Raw genomic sequence first — 24057 nt, 5'->3', positions numbered from 1 at the left:
CACATTTTTTTTTCTTTATTAGGCTTCAAAGTCCAGATTAGACAGGAAATATGGATTTCACTTAACCTTTATAGAAGTTGATAAGTGGTGATAATCAAAACAATCAACATGAGCATCTTCTCAAAGTGACACTAAGCTGGAACGCTGACTCTACCGCAACATAATCAGTCTCCGTGAGCTTATGATTCAGTATCAAATTAAAACAACCGTCTGTGGCTGTTTGGAGTCGTGAACAGCAAATTAGTGTTCTCCTGTTATCAGTGAAAAAAAAAAAACTAAAAAGAAATCTTCTGTGGGAATCCTTGTCAATTTGCTTCTGTGAATCTCTGCAGGTTTTCCAGACTTAGAAGAAGGTTCTGCAATAGAAGAGAAGTTGTATTAAAAGACAAATCTAAATGTTTAGCCGTTAGCCGCTCTTTCATGATTTTTATTTTCTTTATTTAGTTGCTGCTTTAGTCACTGCACATTAAACACAACAGATCAACACACATGCAGACTGAAAACTTTCTTTCTTGTCAGTTTGAGCCTGGAATTTTTTTAAAAAGGGCAACCAAAAACAAATCTATTTGATTTTACAAACAAAACACCTGGAGCACACTTTAAAATGCCACTTATCAACTTGGTACTAATGCATATTAATACCTGAGTGTCCCTGCTACTGTAATAACGAATGTCACAACATGTCACAGTCCCCTGAAACAACATCAATCAGAACAACTGCTGACCATGACCTGCAGACACTGCTCATATATCAGAGGCCACATATGGAATTTTTGTTTATATATGGCCCTCTACTATTGGTGTGTGGCAGATATATGATGTGATATGATGGGTAGTTGTAAATGTTTTTACCTGAATAACCAGCTATTTTGTTTTAGGGCAAATGGTGCAGCAACAGACTATCACCCTGAGCCGTTCCACACTCAACGCAAAAAAAAAAAAAAAGGACGACTTTCTGCCCTGCAACCTTTAGCTGCGCGTCAACCATAAATCTGAGAGGTAATGGGAAATAACATACCCCGTTATGTTGCTTCTGATTGACAGAGAGACAGTCACATGTGGTTCAAAGCAAGGCCAAGCCAAAACAAATGTCACAACAAACATCCCATCGGACGTGCACCGCAGAGCAAAAGTTTTAAAATTACCCGTCTGAATGTGAGGAAGGCTAGTGCTCGAGCAGGTAGCCATGTCTGTACAGTGTGGCACTGCCTTCAAACACCTTTCTGTTCACAGTGGGACTGACTGATGCTGACTTGGGGCTGCACACGTGCAAACACAGTAAAACAAGCTATACTGAAACCTCCTGAACCACAGTCATCATTGCTTCCAACTGAAAAACACACAATTAATGTTTCTCAAAATAAATAACAAAAGGAAAGCTTACACTTCATCTTCATAGTCTTTGGGTGGGGACACGGCGACGACAACATCGATCCAGTCCTAAAGGTGAAAAATCACATTTTTATTTTTTATTTGGACTGAATCAATAAAAACATGTCATCATAAATGACTGACAATAATCTTTTATTCAAGAAGAGATGAATATGAGGTTAAACTATATCACTGTTGGAGCTACTACAAGCACAAGCTTTTATTTGAAAAACATCAATTTATGGTCCTACCCCTCCACTATTCCAGGCTCGGGCCAGAGAGTTCCGACCCTCTTCCAATGAGGCGTCTATCAGGATCTTCCCATTCACAGCCATTAGTTCATCTCCGGGTACAATTCCACCTATATACACACACACACACACACACACACACACACACACACACACACACACACACACACACACACACACACACACACACACACACACACACACACACACACACACACACACACACACACACACACACACACACACACACACACACACACACACGTGTGTGCAGACACACATCTTTACATTAACAGCTGTATGTTTTTTTGTCCTTATGTGACTGAAAATGACTAATGATTTTCTCTGTATTGTTGTTGGTTCTCTGTATGGTTTCTCTGTGAAATTTTCCCCTAATAATTAGGATTAATTATTATTGGACACAATTAAATCCCAGAAACAGTAATTGACAGGAATAGAATTCTGACAACAAATGTGAAATCATAGGTTGACTTAAATTTACTTTTATGGACAAAAAAGTACATACAAATACCAAAATAAAGTGTGAGCTGACCGTGCTTGTCTGCAGCACCGCCATCATACACAGAAGATATCACTAACTTTCCAAGGGGGGAGTCAGCGCCCCCTTCCAAAGCCAAATCAAGCTGCCCCTCCTGAACACACACACACACACACACACACACACACACACACACACACACACACACACACACACACACACACACACACACACAGCATCAATCATGTCATCTCCAACAGTGGAGACGTGATGTTGCAGCAATTAATCAGCTGACTTATCTGATGTACCTTTTTAATCCTCAGCAATCGCACGTCGCGTCCACCTATCTGGTCCGACGAGAACTTTCATCAAAGACAGGAGGGGGGAATTATGAGACATACTTTGAATGAAAACATAGAAAGATGCAGCCATAATACTGATATTTAGACTTTATAGACTTTCTGATAGTAGTATAATGGCACGGTCCCATTCTGATATGAAAAAAAAGTTGAACTTAACAGGATATAGAAAAAATGGACACAAACATTAATAAGAGTACTGTATTTGTCACTTTCACTTTATGGCCTTTGCTTAAAGGCCACTATAAGAGGTTTATTGGCATTCACCTACAGTTTTCCTGAACCCACCTGGTGTTTTATACAGTAGCCATACAAAAAAGAAAATTCTACCACTTGCATGAAGGAAGGGTTTAATTTTTTTACAGCTTACCATAATGTTGAATAGAAAAATACTATATTGTGTTTTATTTGCTCTTGAAACACATTATACTTTTACTGATGGAAATTTGCTTCCCCGTCTTTTTACTCCTCTATTGAAATGTACTTTTTAGTAAGATGATTAAAAAGTCTAGCTTATCTTATTGTTAAAAAGAAACTGATAAACATACTAAAAACAGAAACAAGAATAATGTTAAAGTGTAAGAGTATTAAATTATCAACTCAATCTTATTTCCTTTCCAGCAATTAAAAATAGCCTGACACCAATTTTGACATTTAGTCTTCTGAATATAAAATGCAGCTACTTAACCTAACTGATAGCTTGTGTAATGTCATTATTATCATCATATTGGTTCGGCTGTTGTGGTTGCAAACCAGCCAGTCTGCTCGGATGATCTCTGAGTCCAAATAGTGGTAGATTCCTTGAACAGATGGAGTGTAAACCAATACACGGGAGGTCATCGGAGCTATAAGAAAGTCAGGCTCCTTTATTTTATGTACTGCAGACAAATTTTAAATATATAGAGAGAGCGTATTTAGAGCCCCTTTACACTGGTTGTCATGGTTGTTGGCTCACGTGACGCCCACACTCTTTGTTCTGGAATAACAGCATGCTTTCATTCGCAATCACCTCTGCAAAATCATCTGAGGCCCAATGTGTAATTATAGAGTTTAGGGAAGCCTATGATTATTTGCAGCTGCTGATTCCTTTTCCCCTTTCATTCACAAGCATGTTATGTTAGATGCGACATCAACTGATGTCAAATAGAGACACGATTGATTTCACTCAAAAAGTTCCAGGAATTTAAAAAATTCTCTGCTTGAAACGATCCACAGTTGACTTTTCCTACACAAATTACAGATGAAAAACACCCTATAAAATCAGAATATAGGCACATGTACTTTTGCACTATATATATATATATATATATATATATATATATATATATATATGTATATAAAAACACCTTTTGAGCGGAGAGGGAGCTGTGATGAAATATGTTGCGAGCTAATTAAAAATAAAACAGGTCTGTTTTAATTCTTATGTAGCTCATCTTTTAATGCATCAACAGTGTCATAATCCTAATTTACTAATTGCATTGCCCAGTCACCACAATATTTGCCATAGTCGCACATGGTACGCTGTAATACGATACAATACCATTGAATGGGGATCGAAATCGTCCAGGTATTTCTGAAAGCCCTGAAAGAGATACAACATGAGGTTTACTTAAGCTGAACAATGTCAATAGAATTTACAAAGAGAGCATGGAATAATACGTTCATCTCTGTTTTAGATTTCCTTTGACAATAGTGTTTGATGGTTTGACCACTGCGCCGGATAAATAGAAACCATGGAGACAGTATCCCATTTATTCTAAATATGCAGTAGCTTTAGAGTAATCACACCTCAAGACAAGAGTAATTTAGAAGAGCGAGCCCACGCCGGCACACAGAGTTCTCCACATCAGCCTGACCATAAATGACTGCTATAAAATTTCATTTGAGGTAGAAGGTAATTGAACAAGGCTTTTAAAGAGAGGGCTTCACAATCAGTCGGCTACAGCCATTTTTCTCCTACAGAATACAGATTTCAAATAAACTGTTCATTTCTGCTCTTGTGGCAATGTTGGACATACACATTACACTCTTTGTATTGTGCTGTTATTGTTGTGACTGCAAAGCCAGACAAAAAGCTGGTTTTAATCTCTATGCTAATCCAAACCTGCAAAAAAACAGAGGAAACTAAGGGAGAACCAGTGCACCACAACTATCAGAGGAGCCTCTTCATATATCAACGCATATCACATCATCTGCTCACTATGTGTCACCAGTTCAATAAACTTCAAATGAAAAAAAAATGTTTCTATGCTTTTATTGTCATTTTATTTACTGTCTGGTTTTTGCAATTCGCTCTTTAGCTAATGTTATTTCCTAATAAAGCAAACTTGATGAGAGAAAACAGATGAGAAACAAAATGATCAATCACTGAGAACACCAGTTCGCTACATTTCGAAAGTAATGACAAACAAAGATTATGACCAAAAAATTATTTTTTGTCTGGGTGATTGCACATCACAACTTCTAATATTTAAGTTATCCATGACACAGTATCATTATTAGAGGATATATGATCTATATTTTTGAGATATCACAGAGCCCTGGAAGGAAGAAGCAACCTCTAAACAAAGCTAATCATTAAAACACAGCATGACTTGGTGCAATGACACAACAAACAAGGATAGAAGTAAAAACAAGTAAAGGACGGCCCAATTAATGAATCTTGAGTCCCTGAGAAGCATGAAATCTATCAGAAACACTCAAGAGCAATAGCCAAGAGATAGGTGAGATTGATTACTTGACGCTTGTTTGATTTAAAGGACGTGTTGAAAGGCACCATCCGTTTCAACATTTCCGGAGGCTGAAAATGAAAAACACATCACAGAGAGCTTTCAGTGAACTTGTGAGGAAAACAAAAACAAAAACTAGGAGTGCAGGCTTCTGTTTAAAAACAAAACAGTACATTAAGCTATTACAAGCAGTCTTGTGCTGCCCCCTGGGGTTCGAGGCTTTCACTCAGTTTTACCACACCTCACGTCACCGAAATTACCCCGGAGTAACTTCAGAATTAGAAAATAAGCGTATGAAGCAGACGTGGCGATGAATGCTAAAATAGAGGCCTCACATAGTTACTTTGATATGTAGGCACAGAGGCAGAAATGGCAGCATGATGACTTTTGTTTTTTTCACCCTTGGACCTCATGGGCACATGGCATTTAAGCATGTGCCATGTTGTAAAAATGATATGATTTGGGATCCAAGGTGCCCTTCTCATATTCTCATCTTCAGTACTGTAAATCCTCACCTCCATTAATAGAGAATGTCTTGAAAACATGGTTTAGATCAGACCTGGGCATTTTATGCCCCACAGGCCACATCCGGCCCATTTTGCTTCTTTATCCGGCCCGCCAAACTATTTTCTTTTAATATTTCAATAAGTATTTTCAATCAATATTGAATTTAGAAACTCCTTTTTTTTCTTTTATCTAATTTTGAATGGATGATACAAACAAAATAATGTTGATACATTCATATGATCATTACTGATTTTAAAGTTGAAATAAAATGCCAAAAAGGCCCGCGCATAAAAAAGAAATAAGAAATGTGACCTGCCAGCCAAAATAATAGGCCACTCATGGTTTAGAGCAATTTACTGCCTGATTTCAAAGGATATTTATGAGGGCAAAAAAATGTTTGACCTGCTTTAACTAAAAATACGAAATTGTTTTTCAGTGAAACAGCCGAAAAATATGGAAGACTCATCAGGGCTAGAAGTGGAAATGAATTCCTCAGACAGTTAATGGCCCTCTGTGTCAAATTTCAGGGTCCTCAATGACCCCATTCAGCTAGGTCCAAGTTCAGGATGAAAATAATTGAAGTGTGTTGCATACCAGGCCGTCGGTTCGGATTGCGGATCTGTGTGGATCCGGGCGGTGCGTCTGCTTCTGGGGCAGCATGACGGGCTTTGACATGACAGGGGCCATCTGGCGCCGCTGGTTCGGGGGACTCGGAGCTAGTTGCTATCAGGTGAAGGCCAGGATTCCATTGCATTTAAACAGGATCTTCATATTACAAACCCAATTTCCAGACTGTACACAAGGGAGTTTCTACTAGAATCACAAGAATTCCTGGAGCAGACTTTGGGTCTAGGGAATGTTTAGATGAGATCAACTCATAGATAATTATATTAAATAAAAATAGCTGGAAGCAAAAATTAGTCAAAATTATCCAAAGTGACTAGATGTTTGCTGTGTATCATATTTTTTCAATAATATATTTATCATATACCTATAAATCGATGACAACGTTTATGTTGCCAGGCATTTCAATGTTGGAGTAAAGCCAATTTTTAACACAGATCTGAAACATGTAGCTGCCCTGAATGACTGATATCTCAATTGATTTGGGTTTTTGCCATCAATGAGGGGTAACGAAAGCTTTTATACAGTCAAACTTACCAAATTACTTGAAGTGGAAATACGACTGGCATGGGAGGTATTTCTCATTACCTGCATCACAGTAAAATACAATCTCTCAGCCCTCCAGAAACAGAGAGTCTACTGTTATATCACAGCATTGGAGCACAGAGAATCACAGCTTCTCTGGCAGCACGGCATTGCTGTAGTTTCAAAATCATTCCACGCATCATTTATACAGCTAAGAATGTTATCAGCAACACAAGCACACACACACAAACTTCACAACGAAATTCCTCTAAATCACATGTGTCAAACTCAAGACCCGTGGGCCAAATGCTGCCCGCCACATGGTTTTATGTGGCCTGCCACAATGTCTGAAAAGGTCTGATTGTCTTAAAATAAAAAAATCAAACGCGTGCTTTGACCATAAACTACATTTCCCACAATTCATGCCGATCATATTACCCACGAAGTGACCGTGTCCTGCCATTAGATTGCAGTGGATCCACATCAATGCCATTTTCAACAAGTGGAATTGAGAAATACAATGATCCCTAAATGTCCAGGAAGAGAAAAGTTGATGGTTTCGAACAAAGATAATGTCATAACTAGTGATGGATGATATTTTTCTTTATAATAGGATATATGTTGTGACAGAACAACTAGTAAACATGTTTTTTTACATCTATGCTATGCATCTGTAGCATTTTGGATTTCAATGAGTTATTTAACATTAAGGAGTAGTTACCTTTATTTTACATTACATTTAATTCCATTTATCTGTTTCCATTCCCATTATGCTGAAGGCCCTCGGGGAAAATGAGTTTGACACCCCTGCTCTAAATTACCTTTTGTCAATAATGTGACCTGTTGCTTTCACACTGACAATAAACAGACCTCAAACTTACTGAAATGACTACAGAGCCACATATTCCAACACCCCGCTCTTAAAAAGGAACAGTAAGTAAACCAGTAGCCATTCAACAGCACACAGCAAATTTGCTCTCGTTTGATGCATAAAGCTGTCACATCAATAAAAGATGAAGCCCTATGCATTAGAAACCTGCTGCCTTTCAATTCATTTGCAGTCAGTTCACTATCTTTCCAGTGAAATGTTTCCCCATCAATGGAAAGAGCCAATTCTGACAAGTAGAAGTAACAGCTTTAAACATGAGCGGTGACAATCACAGCCAGCCTCTCTAACCTTGGGACTGGAGGAGCAGGACATCTCACTGGTGTTAGACGAATACAGCCCCCCTCGGGGGAGATAGCCGCCTGCCTCCCATTCACTCCTGCGCTCAGGGGGACCGGCGGGCTGTTGGAGGTGATGATGTGGCTGCTGGCGGTACCCGTGAAGGGTGACCACTCTTTCTCCAGAGCTCTGTGGTGGTGGAGGTGGCGGGGGAGGAGGCGGGGGAGGGGGCGGAGGAGGGGGCGGAGGGGGCTGAGGTCTCGGGGCGGGCTGGGGGGATGAGGGAGGTCGCAGTGATTGATTAGAATTTGGAATGGGTGGATGGGAGTGCTGATAGACGCGAGGATGAGACCTGACACCTTTGTGTGTCAAAGTAGATGAAGACGAGGGGGGTTTCCGAGCTGCAGGTGGAGACGCCGGCTGCCGTTGGAGAGGTACACGGGGAGACGGAGGGGAATAGTTCGGGATGGTGGGATTTAGCTTTGGAGAAGCTGGCGGGGGAGGCAAGGGTGGAGGAGGCTGGCTCGTGCCGGGCTGGGTTGGGGCTAGTCTCTTCAGAGGGCCCCTCAGACTCTGGTCCACCTCGTCCAGGTTAATATCATCTAGATCTGTAGTGGCCAGGTGGAGCCCACTGGGAAAGCGTTTCACCTTGGGCTCAGAGGCAGGAGAGCGTGGTGGCGACAACTTTGGGGTCAAAACGAAACACTTAGTCTGTATTGCCATGTAGCAATTCATGTGCTAAGACAGTTTCATCTAAAATGAAAATAACAAGACACCCATGCGGCGTGCTATTTCATACCAAAACTTGACCAACAAAACACTGTTTTTCCTCCATCAGGAAGATCATTTTTAGCAGTCATACAAAAAGAATGGTTTTAACTTTCTCTCACATGTCTTTGCTAATGCCCTGACTTCCATCAGCACAAACCTTCAGAATGTAAGGAACTGTACATTCTTGAAGACGCTGATATAGAGGTCTTAAAACTCTTGTATTCTTAAACACAAGGCTGATAAAATTATTTGTCTGGCTGATATTCTGTAAAGGTTTTTCCTTTTGCATTTTACAAAAATTGGTGATACATTCTGAATGTTGTTTCTTTCGAACGGTTGTCCCCACCTACAGATTACCAGCTAACTGATGCTCATGGTCCAAAAAGACTGTCCTATATTTTCAATGTTCTCATCAGTACCATTACCTCCATTCATTCTGCTATGGCATAGAAAAAGAGAAATTGCTTATCCAGGTGTCATAAGCAAGCAAGAGAAACAGCCAAGCCGTGACAACGGTCACACTCTACCTCTGGTGACTCATTCTCTACGCAAGAGATTTGCTCCAAACGGGTCTGACAAAGACGTTCAACCCAGTGTTGAACTTTCTCAGACTCCTCAAGGTCTTCTCTCTCCGTCTCTGACACCTGGCACAAAGGCACAGTGGGAATAAAAGTCTCAAACAAACAAACTCATGTGCTAAGTTGTCAAACAGCTAGGCGGCTTTTAGTTTATGCAAACACTAGATCCCCTGTGAATTCCACTTCAAGAAAATCTAAGGACAGGTCTTGTATTGCAAGATAGGGAAATAAAATAGCTTACTGGTCACATACAGGACAGTCATGCCAGAAACTGCGGAGGAAGCTCCTGATCCTACCTCCTGAACCAGCCTATTGATCTTCAGTTGCTTCTCTCGTTCATGCATCTCTTCTTTCTCCTTGGCAAGTTTGAGCTCAAACTCCATCTCCTTTTTGTTTTTCCTCTGCTCCTGCAGTGTGTCTGTGTTGGAGACTTTTTTCTTTTTCTTTTTCTTCTTTTCTCCTTTCTAGGGGCGTCATTAATTAGTCAATCTAGAAAGTAGACGGTCACTCCAAACCTCACAGCACAACATGCAGGCGTGGCTTATAACACCAAAGGCACACTTTCTTATGATTATGAAAGGGAGAAAAACAAATAATCTGTAATCTGAAAAAGAGCCAACCACTCTTATATCGACTTCATCACCACAGCACACACAGGAAGCTGACAGTACCTTGCGGAGTGAAGGTAGTTTCCCCTCATATCGATAAAACCAGCCAAATGCTAAGACACAGATGAAACATGTGACTCTCACACAAAACAAATCATGAATTCATCTTCTCACTATCCACCCACAGCTTGTTATTTTATAATTCTGTTATTATGTTTCATCCAGTTTATCCACAAGCTTCTTTGCAATATGCAAAGGAGTAAACGTTGTCACTGCACACTGCAATATTCATACCAGATTTTAAAGATTCACTATGTTTGTTAGGGAACAAATCCCTCATGCTAGCAGGTCATCATAACAGGGAAAAGACTGGATTGACATCAGCGAGACCGAATCTGCACAACTACAAGGACACGCACGGACCCAAGTTCTCCACACAACTTAAAGCCACATCGGAAAGATGACTTCTAAGAGTAAACGGCTTGGATCAAACCAACAGTTTGTCAGTTTATCAGACCTGCAATAGAGGTAAAGCACACATTGCTCCAGTATTTGCGGGCTCCATTTTCTATTTGTTGCATTTAATCTTTTTTTAGTTGTACAATTTTTTGTTTTGTTTTGTTTTTCCACAGACTTCATTGATTTTAACTTAATATCAGCTCATTTACCATCTGCAAGCTTCCTCTAAGGGTGCAACTAGATAATCAGTCAGAGAGATACTGATTTATTCAACTAATCTCCCTCTACTACGGTGAGTAAACAGGGGAAAGCATATTATACATTCTCATATAAACCGCACTTCAACACTCAAATGCATTCAGAATTGCTCAGTCTAAGCAATGATTCTGTTTAAATGCAAAGATGTGAAACAACAGCCATGTGAAGGCACTCAAAGGAAAACAGAAAATCAAAATAGAAAAAAACAGATTAAAGCGTTTCATTTAGTCAGAATAAAACATGAACACTCTTCAAAGTGGAGTTGCCAACTCAAAACCTCTGTAATTGTCTATGAAAAACTACAAGCTACCGATCCATGGTTATATTTTAGTGGTCAAAGGAAATCTAGAAGGAGTTTGTTTATTCGCTTCAATATCCTCCTACTTCAGTTCAGACTCACTTCACCATGTTGCTCCTCCTCTATGCCTTCCTGTTCGAAGGAGATGTTTTCATCATCTTAGAAGGGGGAAGGGGGAGGGCAGAACCAGTAGCAACAGAAAGAGAGCATGCAAAGTTACTTGGAGTTCTGAGGGAAAACGGCAATGCCTTGAGAAAATCCATGCACTTCTGTATCAGGCGTCCTTACGAGAACTTTTGGCCTTTGGGCTGGGGGTGCGTTGATTCTCCGGTGGGGCGGGAGACGGGCTCTTTGGAGTACGGGGGGGACTCTTAGGTCTGTCTTCAGTCCCCCAGTCCTCCTCCCACTCTTGTTGGTGCTTTTTCTCCGCTGCCTCAATCCTGAGGCACACAACATACCAAGGAAATCATAAAGCGGGGGTCTCAGGCCCGCGGGCCAATTGCAGCCCACAGAACAATGTTTTATGGCCACCTGCCTTGCGGCCCGCGTGTTTTTTCTCACATGCATCTGGGGCTTTTATACAGTGGGTTTAAAAAAAAAAAAAAACGGGCAAGGAAAAAATGAAAAAGTAACTCTGCGATGTATTTTTTGCTTCAAAATTTGAAAACAGAATTATTTTTGATAAAAAAAAACCTCTGTGACATTATCAAAACGATAAAAACCACAAAAATGATGGCAAAACAAAAACAAAAAGTGCAAAATTAAAAAGATTGATTTAATAACCAGAATAGCCACCATTAGCCTTGTAAACATTATACGTCCTCTTATAAATGCTAACAATCAATTTTCTAATAAATTCTACTGACAAGATTTTCTCTTTTAACTCAGCAATATTTTTTGGATGTAATTTCATCAATTACTTTTTAATATAATTTTTTAATATCAATTTGTCATGTATTTTCAGAGGAACACTTTATTACATATAAATATTTTTATACTTTACCTGTTTACCTCCCTTAAACTAATACAAAGGAAAAATTTGGACTTAGTGTTGCTTCTAGGTAATGATTTTACTGGTCCAGCCCCCTTGACATCATGAGGCCCTCGGACCAAAATGAGTTTGACGCTCCTGTCATAAAGCATATCTCATGTGTTGACAAAATGCTGAATAACAGTTTTATGAGCAATAAAAATCTACTTCTCCATCTCCTTCCTGTAGCGCTCTTCTTCCTCAGCAGTTTTCTGAGAGATTTCCATCTTTCTCCTGTTAGGGATGATATAAATTATCTTATTATTACGCACCTGTCCACATAACAAGATACAGACCATCAATATATAAAGTAGATAGTTTATGGCAGCTACCCAGAGTACCCCTGCTAGATGTGATATGCAGCCCTATTATTCAGAATCCAATGTTCTGCTATGAAGAGGCTACAAAAAATGACAGTGTCATCTATATCTACAAATGAAAAACAGAAAAATAGCCCAACGTGAATTATAAGGTTTCCATATAATGGAGGCTAAAATGTACGCTCCTTTCCATCCTTGGTTAGAATCATCCCTGAAGGCCATGTTGACATCCTTTATACCCGTTGCAAAAGCATATGCTACCCTGTTAAATTAATGTACTGTGAGAAATAGTAGACATCAGTTTTCCTATTCTGATTGCCGTTAAAGATGAGCTTCCCACATGAAATGCCCCAAGAACATTTGAGTTGCTTGAACTTATCATATGTGGATATATTTCACCTACCCAGGCTAGGTAGACAGGAGAGATAATTGTAGGATGTTGTCGTTTTGGATTGAATTTGACTAATAAGTTACCATTTCCTTCTTTAAGACATCAAAATTAACAATACCTTTTTACTGATTTATCAATGTTGTGACAGATAATATGATTACAAAAACAGAGTGGACAGCAATGCTGTAGATCAAGATGTCTGAAATGTTGTTACCGGGATTACTTTGCTCTCACAAACAAAACATGTTTATTTTAAATCCTTTCTTTTCTATTTTCTGGTACAGCTGTCTGACTTTCTAGTTGAGGCAGGCCTTCATTTGACATTTGCATTGCTTTTCAGCGATACGGTTGAATAGTTTATCACCATTCCATTATTCTTACACTGTACAAACATTTTCTACAGTTAACTCACTGTCTTTCTTTCTCCTGCTGCTCCTTAATGATTTTGTTGGTTTCAAGGGCAACCTTCTTTTTATGCATCAGCTCCTGCCTTTCCAACTCTCTGATGGACTCCAATGCCAGACGCTCTTCATCTGACATGAACAGCTCCCTGCCCTGAAAGAGACGTGAAAATGAGATGTATGTTGTATGAATGTTCATCCCTAAAAATATCTTGCTCATCAGAAATTACGTCTCATTTTATCACCATAAACAAAGCAACAGCAGAGGTGAAAGAAACCACTGATGGAAAAGCAACCAATGAAGCTGGAAAATACTGAGACTTTCAAACAATTGCATTTGTCAATCCATCCCCGGGGAAAAACAACAAGAAACATTTTTAGGTTTTATGGGTGTCATCAAGGAAAACAATCTGGCCTATGAATTGACTGATGTTATGTGCCGGCGCTGCTGACACACAGGCAGGGACCTAAACCGGCTCATTTTCTGCAGACGAAACAAAGAGGTGTAGTGGTCTGTTGCGTGCGGAGATGTAAATCAGGAGCGATGAGAAATCCTTTTACTTTCGTTATTCATTATTCACACTTTAAAAGGTATGATGAAGCATATTTCATCTTGCCAGCTTCCTTTTCAGGAAATCAGCTTGAGATCATTTCAATAAAACTCTTTTGAACACAGACAAGTTAAAGCAGCACCACAACACACCGGGTCCAACCTTGTAAAGGTTGGGAATTTAGATACATCAGATATTAGATATATAAAAGAATACTTACAGCTCCTGTCAGAACAGTAATAGTTAGACTCCTGCCGCTCTTCAGCACTCTGACAGCCTGTGATTATAACAGCAGGGGAGCCATTCACATTAGTTTATTTCAATATGATATTCTAATCATTTTATTCAAACACACCAAATGGCATGTACAGATGCATTCCTAAAGTGTAAAGATGATAAACAACTGAATTAAAATACACAGAGAAGAATAGCCTTAAAAAAATCTAGTACCCTGTGGTCAGCTATATTTTTTAGCTTTCGCCTTTGGTTAACCGTTTAAGCATATTTTAAATATTTACTGGGATTTAAAAATGGCCAATAAATCCAATTACAGCCAATCTTTCATAAAGGGTGCTTTAAAAGGTCTGGAAAAACAGGAAAAAATCTCCACTAAATCCATCCAGCGATTCCATTTTCTCTTCTTATTTTCATAGCTTCAAGCCTGGTTGGTAATAGTGAATATTTCACCTCTTTGTGGTCCAAACTGGTGAAATCCACCCCATTCACCTCTACAATCTGATCTCCAACCTAAGATGAGGGAGAAGGAATTAAAACAGTTCAGGGAGGGCACATTGTAGCTGTCAGAGATTTTCTGGTTACATTTTAGAGTACCTGTAGTCCCACTTCAGCAGATAGGGAGCCTGGTTTGACATTGCTGATGTAGACAGCAGGTTTGTGTTTTGGCCCACTGGAGATACTGATGCCAATTCCATTGCTACCGACAAGACTGAGGAAAACCTTCCTCTCTTTGATCTCCTTCCCTCCGATGGATGCCAGGCCTGCAACGCTGCTACTTTTTCCCTGGTTCATAGATAACAAGAAGCACCATCTACTGATGTAACGTGTCATTTAAAAGTAATAGTTAAGCTCATGCTGACAACTTAGAAAGTCATCATCTAAATGACCACTGTATAACAGAGCTTGTCTTTTTTCGCCAACGTGTGAGAAATAATAAGGGTTTGAGTTGTCCTTGACGCAGACACTCAAAAACCATCATAGTTTTTGTTACTCTAGTTATTTCACCAGACGACATTCTCTTGCCCTCAGTATTTTCAATGCATGTCAAGCAACCGGCCCACTCAGGGGTACGTGGCTTCTGTCTGAGAGAGAGCAGCTGACAAGAGGTTCGCTCTCACCAAAAAGACTCTGTGTTTTCTTTTCTTCTCAGTCTTTCCGTTGGCTAGCAAACCCATTTTAGATGTGCATTTTCATTAAACTGTCAGGGGTATGCAGCTGGAGACTGGCAATTACACAATAGATTATGAGACATGTATTTTCCATTAAAAAAAAGGATGTGAATTTCAGGGAAAACTGAAACTGCTTAGATTGCTGACAGGCATCCTGAGATATAATATTGTGTACCCTCAGACACCACTGACCTACTTTGCTGAGTACATGAAAATGGTGACTTAAACTGTCACAGGCACTTAATTGTGAGTATACTATTCCAATAGCCGGATGTATGTGAGCGACATGTGTATATTGAGGGAATTGAAAAGAATCAACATTAAAATGAGGGCTGACCAGACAACATACTGACTGATTTTTGAGTCAGTCACTCATCCTTTGACGGGACGCTCTCAGAAGGATGAGGTAAGGTATTCAATTATTACCAAGCACACAAGATGGCAAAGTGTATTCCCTCAGATACGGAAGGCTTCCACAGGATTACCTCTGGGAGAGGGGTTTGGCCGCACCTGGGCACTCTTTTCCATGCAAACATTCATACTGTGATTAGCAGATCAAACCTTCGAATGTAACTCTCACCCCAGATTCAGACACAAACTGGTCAACAAACTGCCACTTCAGGGGCTCTTCTGTTGAGCTGCAGAAAGGAAGGAGTAGTAGATGCGATGATGACGACTACAGAAAAACATTGAGCTTTATAGCAGTTACCTTTTCACTGGGATCATGCCCACATCTGTGGAGGGAAAGAAAAAGGAAAAACCTTTAAATGCCGACAACTAAACAAATCTATGTTATCACATCATCAGGGATTGTGGCGAGTTTGACCCACGTCGAACTTTCAGCAATACGATTTTCTTCGTCTTGATGAGGCTGATCACCTCTTCGTGGATGCAAGAGGAGATGGAGTATCCATTAATACGAACAATTTCATCACCAACCTGCAAGTTTTTGAAAAGAGGGCGGGAATCAACATATCGGACTACACAACCCAGGTCACTGTGACTCCAGCAATTCACATCAGATTGATAAAACTGCCACAATGGCATTTATTGATCTATGTGACCTATTTACATCTTTGTTGATGATCAAAGCTGCAAACAGTGGACTGAACCTCAATCTCCTAGATGAGTTTAGCTATAAAATATGTTCCAGATACATTTTGTACCTTTTTTATTTCAAAGTGATGAAGGATCAGGAGTTGAGTTTTAATGATTGATCAATATGGGAAACATTATTTAAGAGCAGGGAAACTGATGTCAACATGCAAAAAGTGATGTTATGGGGAAGTGGGTTTTCTCTGTATCTGATAAAATGCATTGTTGGTATTGCTCAGTTCCACACAAAACTTCTATAAAGTAATGCTTAGAAATGCTGTAATGTTGTTGTTGGTATTGCTAATGTATACTATATACATAAAAAACTTACACATCAATGGGTAGCCTAAAAAGAACTTGAGAATAAAAAACATTATTGCAGATATGATTTGCAGTTACATGAGAAATTTACCAAGGGCTGGACAACGATTTAAAGAAAAACAACATTGTTCATTAAAAAAAAAAAAATAATGAAAATGACCAGTCATGAATAAATTGTGAATGCTGTTGTCTAAAATACAATGAGACTTGCCCACTTTAATCTAATCATCCATTCCTTGTGATGTATTTAGATTGCCAACTGAATTCAGATAGCTGTAGGAACTTTCCGCTCTGAAGCCATTATTAAGTTATTCTCTGACAAATTAGTAGACGTAAGGAAGCAATTGATCTTTTGGTTCATTGGAATTAGACTGTAACCAAAAGCTTTTCTAAAAACAGAAACAAATAAATAACTAAAATTAACTGTTGCGGAGACTGATGTTCTACATACAGAAAATACTTTTTCATCAGTATCATTTATATTTTTCATTTATATTTTTCCTCAATATATTTTTACCTTATTCTATTTCAAAGAATGACTGTAATTAACGAACATATTTATCCTCTTGATATTGTGATTCTAAACTCATTATATAAGATTTTTTCATTCAATGTGGTCCTATTTCTTATGCAATTACAAAATACTCAAAGCTATACACATACATACATACACATACACATATATATATATATATACACACACACACATGTATATGTATAGACATACACATATATACATATAGGCATACACATATTAACGTATATATTTATATACACACATATATGTATATACATACATACATAGATTTATATACATACATGCATATATATACACATACATACACACACATATATATATACATACATGCATACACATATATATGTATGTATATGTATGTATAAAAATACATATATACATAAATGCATACAAACACATATATATGAACATAAATATATATATATACACACACACATATATATATTGTAAATATACTCATATATATGTATATATACACATATGTAAATATATACAGTATGTATATATATATAAGTGTGTGTGTGTGTGTGTGTGTGGGAAAGGATAATTAATAACTTGGGAGTAGTTGAATCGTATGTGACTGAGGACACATCAGCAGAGTCTGTACTATATCAATTGCTTCTCCACCTTTAGAAAAAAAGGAAAATCACTGACCTGCAGGTCAACATTGTAAGCTTGACCATCTTTGACAATCTGTGAGATATAGAGACCACAGCCAAACTCAAGCCCTCCACGCACACTCAGACCAAGTCCATCACGATGTGTCCGATCCAAACGCACTTCTTTGAGCTTCCTGCAAAACTCAGAAAGAGCGCATAAGACATAATGTCAATGTGAAGGAGATGAGCAATGACGCAGCTCAGCTCTGGCATTTGAGAAGATGACATTAATGGCAAGCACCATGCCTCCAGAAACAGGACATGTAAGAGCAGCACTTACCGGGACCTTTTGGGAGTGAGGGCATCATACGCCACCTGGTGTTTGAGAGGGATCAGGGGACGGATCGCATCAAATAGGGGCAAACGCTTTGGTTCATTGATCACAAGCTTCAGGTCCCCAACAAGCACTGGCAAATCCATCGACCTACGAGAGGGATTACCTTACTTTTATTTTTAAAGTTTCTACTGACACATTGATACATTTTACACATAATGCATGGCAATAAAAAGGAAACAAACAGAAATTACAAAGACCTCAAACAATAAGTGATGAAAAAAAATGAACATCAATGAAGCATTTTTGAGTTCCTCAAGCCCATTGTTCATTTCTCTTTTGTTTTTTCACTGACAGGTTGCATTTCATGTAATCCCTTTGGTACTGGGGAGGTGATTCAGACAAATATTCCTCTCCCAGTACACCTGTGTAGGCCTTCCAAATGAAAAAGTAAAATCTTAAAAGCTTATTCTAAAACAACAAGATATTAAGTGTAAGCTTTATAAAAAAATGTTATTTTATACCCATGTCTTTGTTTGGGTTGAAAGTCTGCCAGTAATTGTGGGAATGTCCCTGAGTGACCTTGTTTGTATGTTTATGGAATATGAAATGAGTATTGAGAAAAGTCAGGTTGGAAGCAAAGGGACAAAGAGGAAAAAAGACTGAGCATTGGGATGCAAATTTTCCAAGCCATAAAGAGTTTTTCAGAATTTAGTCTGATTATGTTTTTGACATCTTTTTCCTATGTGATTTAGGCAACTGTGGCAAGACATATAGAGGAAATCTTTAGTAGCTGCTTATATTATATTTGGTTTGCAGTTTAATTGGGGCAATTTCTCCATCACTGCTATACTTAGACACTGGAGAGTCGGCTGTTTGAGGCATTCTCAACTATCATTGTCTGAGAGATGGACTACATTCTGGAGCGGTCACCTGTCAGTCACAGGGCCACAAATAGAGACATCTTACGTTTACACCAACGGTCAATTAAAAGTCTTGAATTAACCTGAGGCCTGACGGACTTTGGACGAAGACTGAAGAATCCAAAGGAGTGGGCATTTATTTTGGCAGGCAGGCCACATTTCTTATTTCATTTTTATGCACAGGCCAACTTGGTATCATGAAAATTGCACGAAATGAAAATTGTAATTTAAATATTTCATTTTTGAAGCATTTTATTTCAACTTTAAAATCATGAATGATCATATACTCGTACTGACATTATTTTGTATGTTATCATCGATACAAAATTAAACAAAAGGGGAAAAAAAGGAGTTTCCAAATTCAATATTGATTGAAAAGACTTATCAAAACATTCAAAGAAAGTAGTTTCACGGACTGGATAAAAAACAAAACAGGACAGATGTGGCCTGCAGGCCGTCAAATGACCAGGTCTGAGCCAAAGACAACTATCACAAACTCTGGAAGAAAATTCTAATTCCTTCGAGAACGGATTGATATCACATTTTTTTGCAGTAGAAAGTAGTATAATTTTGCAGTATAATTAACTATATTTATTTGTATGTTGTATTTCATCAATTCAGAGTTGTTTTTATGTATTTTCGCCATTGACTTCTTAACATATAGCGCAACAATCAAATAGGAGGAGCAACTGAAGCGGCAGTAAATGCAGCAAATTAAAAGCTACCATGCAAAATCAGTCGTCCTGGTCTCTTCACTCAATTATTAATCAGGACCATTGCAGTCCTGTGGGAGGATGAACATAATAAAAGCTTTTGTAAAGGACTGGCCAGGCTTGTCAGGGCAGTGGAAACTGATAAGCGGCTTAACCCCTGCAACCACAGGGCTATGGTTGTGTACAAAGATGACTGAAATCTAGACCTGTAGCCCCCGACTCTGGCAGCACCCCCCATCAAGTTATTTTAAACAGGAACCGCAGTGCAATGTATTCCAAACATCTAAAAGCTAAGATTTATACAAAGTGGCATTTTATAGACAGTGATTTTTATGTAAATGTAATAAATAATGATGAAGAGTAAAGTTTAGGTTGGGCTCAACTATTTGACAGATTCAGCTTTTAGTTGAAATCTTGTCTTTAAATGCATCAAAGGACAATTTTAAAATAAGCTTTTATTTTTTTCCACTTCAGTGTGTAAATTCCTTCCTTTTAAATCTTTATATATTATGCCTATTTATTCTGTGTTCTTATTTCAGTACTCTGCAAAGTATTACCTTCTTTATACTCTCTTCTATCAGTCAAATTAGATGCTCTTACTTCCAGCTTTACTCCAACATGAAATTCCCTCTCTCTCTCTTGATTTAATTAATGCCTCTGGTGTTTTCTCTCCGAAACCTGATGAAATGCATGGGCACAGTTCTGGCTTACGGAGGTTGAGGTCTTTAAAATGTGTAAAAGAAGGAAAAAAAGTTAAGAAAAGCAGTAAATGGAGGTTGGAAAAACATTTGTGTGTCCTTTCCTCCACTGACAACTGATATAGGAGAAGATGGAATAAAAGCATCTCTTCAGTCACAACTGTCATTTTGGTTCACTTTTTGAGTACATAAACTTCACATACTATTGGCATTAATAAATAGCAAGTGTAATTGCAAATGTATGTAATGCAGGTCAAGCAACAGTAGACTGTACTCACTGGTGATACATGCGGAGGACATCATACAAGTAGTCCTTCTCTGCCTCATTCTCAATCAGCAATTCCACCTAGAAGACAGGACAAACATTTGTTGACCTCTGTTTTTACAAATGTCACTTCACGTCCACAACCAAACAAACACACACTCCCTAAAAACACTGTCAACACCACAGAGGGTGAGCCGTCTCACATTTTGTGTGTGTCTGTGTGTTTGTGTGTATGTGCCCGCACGCTTGCATGAGGCAAACAGACCTGATGGCGACTCAGCTGCAGCAGAATGGTTTTGAGGAAACGTTTCGGCCACTCACTGATGTAACACATGTCCTCCCTTGCTGACTCAATCTGTCCCTCACTATCTCAGAAAGCTCAGTCCAACCTATGAGGATGATGCACCTTGTGCAGGTGAAACGGCTCGCCCTTGCTAAAGCATCAACGCAGCGGAGAAGAATAATGACAGCAGAGCTCTGGAGGCTGAAGCAGGAAGGTTGGGGTGTCACCTTACATCTTAGATATAGAGGTGAACATGAACACACCCATCATTTCCACACACGCACGAAAGCTTCATCTGAGGCTGTGCATGCTAAGAACAAGCCATTTAGGCGTCTAACCTACAGAGCTGTGAGGCGAGGGGGATGACACCCTAACTGTCTACAGATTTAGAAAGTATTTGCTGCATATACAAAAATGGGCCTATCCGAATACGCAGATCTATACTACAATCAAAACTGTTTATTGAAAAAAATAACACCGCTTGATATGTTTCATACAAAAACATGCAAGACAAGTCCTAACCATCTCTATTAAAAGGCTGTAATATAAGATTTGCCAACAACTTTGTGAGGGACACAAGGTGATTCCTGCTTCAGTATTAAACCCATTATTGTTTTTGATGCTTCTCTATGAAATTAGTCCCCTGACCACTGGGCCAAAATTGGTTTCAAGACAATTTTATTGTTTTTTTATAGACCCGAAGACAATTCCCACATTTTGTCCATAGCCTTCCCCTTGGAAATTGCTCATGCAATCGACCAACATTTTTGTTCGAGGGAAACTGATATTTTGTACCTGTGCTTATGGGTGTTCCATTTTAATCTTTAATAATAACCACTGAGGTAATGTAGGTCATTTATAATCGTATTCAATATTTTGTACAGCCTTCTGTCTCCTCCAGGAGGTTTTGAAAACATTCAAAGACTTGATAGAAGCTTAGATAAACTCAATGTAGTAATGCCATGTTTCAGATTATGCACCCAGGGCTGGGTCAATGCAGAAATGACTCGGAGATGTTTTATGACAACCATAAACGTCTCACCAGCTTATAGCAGCAAAAACCACATAGACTTTAGCACCATAAACCACTAAGGCAGGAGTGTCAAACTCATTTCCACCGAGGATCATATCGGCGTAACGGTGGCCCTCAAAGGGCCACATGGAATGGTAACAGTATGAAGGAAACTCAATGTAATGGAAAATAAATGTAACTACGCCTTAATGTTAAATTACTCTGAATTTATGACTCCAAAATGTTACATTTGCATTCCCATCTTTTCTTGAAACAGCCCTCCATCAGCATCAACTGTTCTCTTCCTGGATATTAAGGCATCATTTTCTCAATTCTACTTGTTGGAAATGTGATTGATGTGGATACGCTGCGATCTAATGGCAGGATGCCGTCACTTTGCGGGTAACATGATCTGTGTGAATGGTGGGAAATGTAGTTTATGGCCAATGCACACGTTTACTTGTTTATTTTAAGCCAATCAGACCTGTTAAGATGTTCTCGCAGGGCACATACAATGATGTGGCGGGCCACATTTGACTTTGACACATTAAGGCAATATACCTCAACTCACCATTCTTGAAAAGTATCAAATGTGGTTTGTAGCTTCACATTGTTGTCAAACAAATGATGTGATTGTCAACATCTGACTGACAGTTGACACAAATAAACCCTGTAGGAACACAAACCTTGAATTTGCCAGTATTCCTCCAACATTAATGAGGGCACCAAAGGCAACGAACTGAAACTGAATGTCCATGAAAACATCCCAGCGAGAGACAATGCCAAATTGTGCCGTGTTGTTCCCTCAGCCTCTAATTAAACCATAAATTTCCCCTTTTCTTCCACTTGACCGCCCATCTCTGGTCCAACCTGCATTATCTCATGCTTACGTTGCCCTTTATGACTGGTCTTCTGTGTGTGTGTGTGTGTAGGCACAGATGGTGAGCCCTACAGACTCTAGGGCTGATATCATGTTCCCTTCCTGCTTCCGCCATCGTCATAGTTACCTTCGCATAACTTATTGCAATAATTTAATAAACAGCTGCAGTTTGGTGTGTGTGTGTGTGTATGTGTGTGTGCGTGTGTGTGTGTGTGTGTGTGTGTGTTGTACAACTAAGCACACACTCACATTTACTTCATTGACACTCACAAGACGAGGCACACATGTAAAGTCATAGTGTTCAACTACAAAAAGACAGCTTTGATAAAATGTTACAGCACTTTTCAAGTGAAATGAGAAATATAATATATAATAATACGCAACAACATACGTTACTCGTATGTTAAGTAAGGTGTCCTCAAAAAGGACTCATCGAAACCAATTAAAGGACTCACTTAAATGGCTTGATGTTTCAGTACATATTTCTCAAATATAAACTTGCTAAATTAACATTACATTCATTTAAAAGCAAAGATTCCGTTATCTTATATTGCTCCGAGCACAAAGTGCTTCTTTTCACCGCCTGCCTTCACAACCCCCGGGGAGAAACACCTGTCCTGACAATACTGAAGTTCAGATGATTGAAAAAAAGGGTTAAATTAAATTCCTATATTACCTTTTGTCTAAATTCACGAGCAACTTTCCGCTCCATCGCTGGGTTTCGACAGGGGAGCCAAAAGAAAACCGAGAAGCAGGCGTGATCCCCAAGACGGTGAAGTTTTGACAGGATCGAAGCGAGGTCAATATGTCAAGCAACAGCAGATAAGACACACTTCCGGTTATGATGTTTATAGTAAAATAGCAACTCAAAACTAGAACTTTATAAATTACTCTGATTCATACGTAATTAAAGTTTAGATGTAGATTCAAAGAAGCTTTAATTTTTCAGTATCTTTTGATCACATTTTCATGCATCAATTTTGTGGAAAAAAAAAAAGAACGAATGAACAAAAGCTTTTATTCTGAAAGAGCAAGATCTGACACGTGTTTTCCGGCATCTCGGAAACTTGACAAGTGTGAGCTTTCGGGCCAGTCGAAGGTGTTCAACAACTTTATCAATATCACATCGCTTTACGCCGAACGACAGAGAACGTTAATGAGGGGAAATACATCCCGGAAATTTCCTTCAACACACATGTTGGTTTTGTTGTTTTTTTTTTTCAAATGCACTATTAAAGTGCTTAAGACATTTCTACTTATTATGATATGGGATTAGTTGTGTTTTTTGACCATCT

The 24057-nt window shown here is 38.9% G+C and overlaps 1 protein-coding gene across 4 annotated transcripts in view; it reads right to left on the bottom strand.

The window, feature by feature from the left end:
- Positions 1–24057, bottom strand: part of ush1c (Usher syndrome 1C) — a 33350-nt gene continuing 9293 nt past the window's right edge. The window contains exons 1-26 of one of the 4 annotated variants that reach the window (XM_086163067.1): positions 23439–23562; positions 20601–20668; positions 17995–18138; positions 17710–17848; positions 15932–16040; positions 15811–15835; positions 15682–15739; positions 14527–14715; positions 14383–14442; positions 13916–13972; positions 13156–13298; positions 12201–12266; positions 11291–11442; positions 10051–10100; positions 9676–9843; positions 9329–9445; positions 8043–8714; positions 6878–6928; positions 6311–6439; positions 4021–4062; positions 2430–2483; positions 2176–2275; positions 1623–1732; positions 1385–1440; positions 1146–1259; positions 1–356 (exon numbers count right to left, since the gene is read on the bottom strand). In XM_086163067.1, the coding sequence (XP_086019193.1) occupies positions 1166–1259; positions 1385–1440; positions 1623–1732; positions 2176–2275; positions 2430–2483; positions 4021–4062; positions 6311–6439; positions 6878–6928; positions 8043–8714; positions 9329–9445; positions 9676–9843; positions 10051–10100; positions 11291–11442; positions 12201–12266; positions 13156–13298; positions 13916–13972; positions 14383–14442; positions 14527–14715; positions 15682–15739; positions 15811–15835; positions 15932–16040; positions 17710–17848; positions 17995–18138; positions 20601–20668; positions 23439–23474 (2889 nt within the window). In that variant the 5' untranslated portion in view covers positions 23475–23562 and the 3' untranslated portion in view covers positions 1–356; positions 1146–1165. Of the gene's footprint in view, positions 357–1145; positions 1260–1384; positions 1441–1622; positions 1733–2175; positions 2276–2429; positions 2484–4020; positions 4063–4114; positions 5281–6310; positions 6440–6877; positions 6929–8042; positions 8715–9328; positions 9446–9675; positions 9844–10050; positions 10101–11290; positions 11443–12200; positions 12267–13155; positions 13299–13915; positions 13973–14382; positions 14443–14526; positions 14716–15681; positions 15740–15810; positions 15836–15931; positions 16041–17709; positions 17849–17994; positions 18139–20600; positions 20669–23438; positions 23563–24057 lie in introns of those variants that run through there. The other 3 variants (XM_086163069.1, XM_086163068.1, XM_086163070.1) reach the window with 3 other exon arrangements.

This window comes from Fistularia commersonii, chromosome 17 (genome assembly GCF_037954325.1).
Source record: "Fistularia commersonii isolate RoL2024-O1a breed Wild chromosome 17, RoL_Fcom_v1.0, whole genome shotgun sequence".
Taxonomy (NCBI): Eukaryota; Metazoa; Chordata; class Actinopteri; order Syngnathiformes; family Fistulariidae; genus Fistularia; species Fistularia commersonii.
This window is presented reverse-complemented; position numbering and strand designations above follow the sequence as displayed.